The following is a 5044-nucleotide window of genomic DNA, read 5'->3' as shown; positions in this document are numbered from 1 at the left end:
GTGACTTTCTTTTCATAAAGACTTAATCAAATTGACCTCCGAGAGAGCTTATGTTTCAACTTTGATATAGCATTCAATTTTATGTATACAATAGTTTCGACTGGAGTATTTGCAAAATGTGTTTCCCATTGTGTTACCGAAAGTGTAGAGCTCATTTTTTTTTTTTTTTGCTTTGTGGGAAATCCTGTATACATTTTGGAAGGGGCCATCCAATTGAAAATATAGCGTCCTTTTCAAGAATCAAAAGTGATTGGAGGACAACCGTCGCAACTTCACGGCCTTAACGCATAACAAAAAATTTTTTTTGAGGAAAATGACTCAATAATTTATTTCAGTTATATTGATGTATCGTGTTTTCTTTTGATTATCTGGGGACACCATGTAGCCTACGTCCGACTGTCTGTATAGTCTTTAAATCTTCTTTCAATAGTCATGATGAAGCTTCGTTTTAGAACATTTTTTCTTAATTTTTTTTCCTGAATTTCTTCTAAAATTTTTTCTTATTTTTTTTCTGAAGAATGCAAAGAGAAGTATAGAAGACATGAAAATGAAAATATTTTTCCCTCGAGACTATTCTTACGTCTATTATATCATCTTACCCAATTGCCTATAATTGTTCTTTCCTCGTTTCGAAAACTAGGTAGTTTCTGGGACAATGTCAAATTGTTATCAATGTTGCCAACTTGGACCGTAGAAATAAATAAGTGACAATAATTGGTTAAATTTAGCAACACTTTTTATCCGTTAAAACCCAAACATTAACACTCTGTTGTCTCCCAAAGACAACTAAACATTCAAAGGAAAGCTATACTTTTTTCAATTTTTTTGGCAATATGTCTTAGCTCATTTTTAGTTTTAGGCCTATCAGTCTCAAAAGGTTCCAATCCGTCCTTGATTATACTACATACAGTTCATTTTTAATTTCAGATTGCTGTCACTACCGTCACAATCAGTGCTTTACCGCCAGAGATAGTTAGGAATTTAGTTGAAGGTTCAGAGTACGTCAAAACTGAAGTAGCTTTACCTTTCGACCCACACGAAGGCCAAAGATTAGCTCCTTATTTCCAAAAACAATACGGTTTCTATGCAAACAAACTTGTTAATTCTTACTCTCATGGAGTCCATCCACACCTGGTAGTCCCATTAGGGTTTAATCAAGTACAACGAGGGTGAAAAATTCTATCACCCAACAGACGAATTAATTTTATAATTTATTACGTCATTTTTTACTGTCCTGCCTGTTGATGTAAATTTTATTTTTTCACAATAAATTTATTTTTGTATCTATTTTTCTTAGAAAGATTTCTTAGAAGGTTCTGTGTTGTTTCTACAACTACAGTAACATTAAGTTTTTTGGATCTTTGCCAGGTAAGGCACTCATTAGACAGGGCACCTAAACACCTCATAGCCATACGAAAAACATGCAAAAACAGTACATATATCTATGTGTATACCTACATATGTGTACTCTGTGAAAAAACTAGTATTATCACCCTAGCGTAAGCTTCTCTTACGAAAATTTTTTAAAGGGCTTTTCCTGATCCTTTCAAAAATCCTCGCAAGCTTGGTTCCTATAAAAATATCTACGGGCAACTTTGGCATTCAGCATACAGCTTCCCAGAATTACAAGTTTGTAGCTTAGGCTTTTTGATGTGACACACAATACAGAAATAAAGCTAGTTGGTCTAAATATGGCAATAAATAAGGCGAGTATTGGATTACTTAGCTTGTTAAATCTTAGAATAGTGCTAACCAAGATTACTTACTTTTTACTTAATTACTTACTTTTATTACTTTCGGCAGAAACCAGATGACGAACTGTCAGGCCCGGTATCAACGGATCTTTCAAACTACAGCCTAGTTATATATATTTACAGTCATGAACGTTTGTTTCAGAAATGGGATAAACCACAGCGCCACTGGCGGATAGTGATTTGCCAGGGAACTAGCGTTGGAATATTAATTATCCATTGCGTATATACCAGCCATTGCTAAAAGTTCGTTATCGTGCACACGCGAAGGAGGAGCTAAGAAGAAATGTGTGAGACATGCTGTGTCCCAAAACTCTTTAATGGAGAAGCTAGGAACGCTCATTGTATCATCACCTATGCTGATGATCACCAATCTCATCACCAATGCTGTGCTTGGGAATAATCTGTCGACCACTTCCATCTGTAAGCTACAGCTTCCATGGTGACTTTCAGTTAGTTTTTGTTTCATCTCCGACCATGCCTCCTAGAGTCTCCCCGTGGCTCTTATTTTCTTTTGGATTTCCGCTAAATATTAATTTTTTTTCCCAATTGTTGCCTCAAAATGGGTGCTGCTTCGAGAGAAAGTTTTGAAAAATTGTGCCTCCGGTGCGACGCAAAGAGTTTGGGTCGACGTCATTCGATGCCGAGTGACAGCTCTTCAGACTGATCGCAGCAAAGTTTTACTTCGCTATTGAGAATTCTAGATACCCTCCTCATTCGGAACATATAACGTAGACAAGCGTGATGGAAACTGTCATAAACTCTTAGCTCTTCTCCCTTGAGTGACCATATGTTGTAAGCATGCAGTTTTAAGGCTTAAGCAAAAAAAATCAGAAGAGTTTCAGTCCCTGCCCTTATAGAAAACCAATAATATACCAAAAATACGCCTTGCAGAGCTTCGGAAAACCTTACAATTTTCTATCGAATTTCAGTTTCAAAACCTCCTGTGTTAAGTAATATTTTTGCAAGCTTGAACCCTCTGGAAAATTTTGTGAGGTAATCCTTGGCTTACACCAAAATGGGATTATTATAGCGAAAGAATTACCCAAAAACATTGTTCTTCTAAGAAAGACACGTATTCCGGAAATGATTTGACGTTTTTTTCACAAAAATGTGCTTGATAGCATTCGCTTGCTAACATTGCCCGAGTACACAAGGATATCCAGGAGTAATGAAACTTTAAACTTTTTTTTTTGTAATTATTCTTTTCTTTGTACTTTGCCTCAAAACCTAACTATAATTGTTTCCAATGAATTTGATGGTACAAAAACTTGATTTAATTTTCATCACCTAGAAACCAGCGCTGGCACAGTGGACTAATTCCCTGCTTGCTAATACGGGGCCCAAGGTTTGATTAGAGGTGCCACAAGGCTTGGGAAACAGGGTTGCTACCGATTCCTGTAGAAACAGACGCATCAACTGAAATGTTGATTTTAGGTTGATGAGCCAGAGCCACCGGTGGCTCTAGAGGATTCTTGTCCTTATGTTCTATTACCTAGTGGTTTTGTAATGTTGCATTACAATTTAAAATTGTCACGTAGATACATGAAGACATTTTCCCCCGTCCTATAGATCAGAGAAGAATGAAATCGACGTTGGAAGAGAATAAGCTATACGTTTGTTCAATTTCCACAAAAAATACATTCAAGGTCTTCAAGTTCTGCTGGGTAAATAAAAAAAAAACTGCTTTGAAAGCATTTATGCTGTCATAACTTGTGTTTTAATCAGTGTGTTCTGCTGAACGTCATCATTATCGTCTAGAAAATAGCTATCATAATGTATCCACACAGGTGATGATTGTGGGAAATAAGTGAAATGTTTACTCTTTTCTTCCCAATCATTGAGACTTTAACAGTAGAAAATAAATCAAAACATTCCTTAGTTTCGAAATAGAAGAAGCCCAAGGCAAAAAATTCTTAGAGCTCTCACTTCAAATGTTTGGGTTTCACGTCTTCAATCTTCCGGATGAAATCCCCTTTTTCTAAGCAGTCCTCACAATCCTCGTCCCAATCGCTAAGGATTTTCTTTAAATCGCGAACCTTCAAATTCTTCAAATATACTGATTTCAAGTCAATGATCTTTTCATAACGAAGGTCACAGAGTTGAGAATCTTTCTTTTTCAATTTTTCACATATCTTATGAGTCGGCAATGACCAAGACAGTGGTTTGGACAATTCACCGAGGACACTCGTAGCAGATTCCTTTAGACCACCAACGAAATAACAAAATCGGTTATCTTTTCCTTTGGTTCCGTTGCAATATTGCCTAAAGACGTGTTCAATTTTGGCAGTTGACTTCAACTGGTCCTTCGTCAGCGTAGCTCTGAAAGTGTCCAACACGTTGAAACATACATCACAATCTTCTCTCTTTAATGCAGAAACTGCTACAACACAAAACAACAGAAAATATATTTTCATTTTGTCTAAAAAGAGCATTGTCTTAACATCAATATATGAAGAAGACCAATAAATTTATGTGTTAAGAGACTATTAGATTGCTCTTGTACTATCTAAATTTGTTGAAATTTTTTATTCCTTCATCAAAATTCATGAAAAATATTTATGGAATTACTATTTACTGAAAATAGTTTAAAAGAATGAAAATAAAAATGCCAATACCATTTGTACGTTGGTCATTTTTAGCACGTCATATTTCTACTTTTATTGAATTCGGGGGGAGGAGAGAATATTTTGGTACACATTTTGCATTCGGTCCTAGGTTTTGTAAGAACCAGAAGTATTTAAATATAAATAAACATTATACGTAGACCTTCCCAGTTGCAGAGTAAAATGCTATATACTTGCAAAACAAACAGTAAGAATGGATATTAATCTTAGTCCTTGATCTGTCCATTTACTTATGAGGCGTGATAAAGGAGGTTGGTCGTTGTGAAATAGGCAGCGGAAAGAGATGCCTAAAAGAGAGCATTTCAATGCCTAAATTGTTCTAATTTTTTGAACCTTCAAATGAATATAGAAAGGTGTATATGAGGATCAGGTAGGATTTAACCTCTCATCTATTTTTATCTAAAATAAGCGTGTAAACGGTGCTGCGGGGTTATACATTCCTTCTTATTTCAGAAAATATTGATGCTACATATTTTAAAGTTTTTTTTTAAACTAAACTGATTAGCTTCATCTTTCATAAAGTTATATACAGGGATGTGTGCCTTCTCATTTTGTACTCGAGGAAGGGGAGGGGGAGGTACCTAAACCCCTAAGATTTGCCACGATTTACAGAAAGGGTATGATGTTCATCTTTTTTTAATTTCAAACAGTTCGTAGTAACGAACT

General features: G+C 35.6%; 1 protein-coding gene across 1 annotated transcript; it reads right to left on the bottom strand.

Annotated features, from left to right (window-relative positions):
• Positions 1 to 221: 221 nt before the first annotated feature.
• LOC136041731 (mesencephalic astrocyte-derived neurotrophic factor homolog) lies at positions 222 to 4168 on the bottom strand. Its single transcript, XM_065726478.1, has one exon. It carries the CDS (start codon positions 4166 to 4168, stop codon positions 3677 to 3679), a length of 492 nt encoding a protein of 163 aa, XP_065582550.1. The 3' UTR covers positions 222 to 3676.
• Between the last annotated feature and the right edge of the window lie 876 nt (positions 4169 to 5044).

This window comes from Artemia franciscana, unplaced genomic scaffold, assembly GCF_032884065.1.
Source record: "Artemia franciscana unplaced genomic scaffold, ASM3288406v1 PGA_scaffold_34, whole genome shotgun sequence".
Taxonomy (NCBI): domain Eukaryota; kingdom Metazoa; phylum Arthropoda; class Branchiopoda; order Anostraca; family Artemiidae; genus Artemia; species Artemia franciscana.
This window is presented reverse-complemented; position numbering and strand designations above follow the sequence as displayed.

Coding starts and splice junctions, on each gene's coding strand:
- LOC136041731 (XM_065726478.1), bottom strand. CDS start 4,168: ATGAAAATATATTTTCTGTTGTTTTGTGTTGTAGCAGTTTCTGCATTA.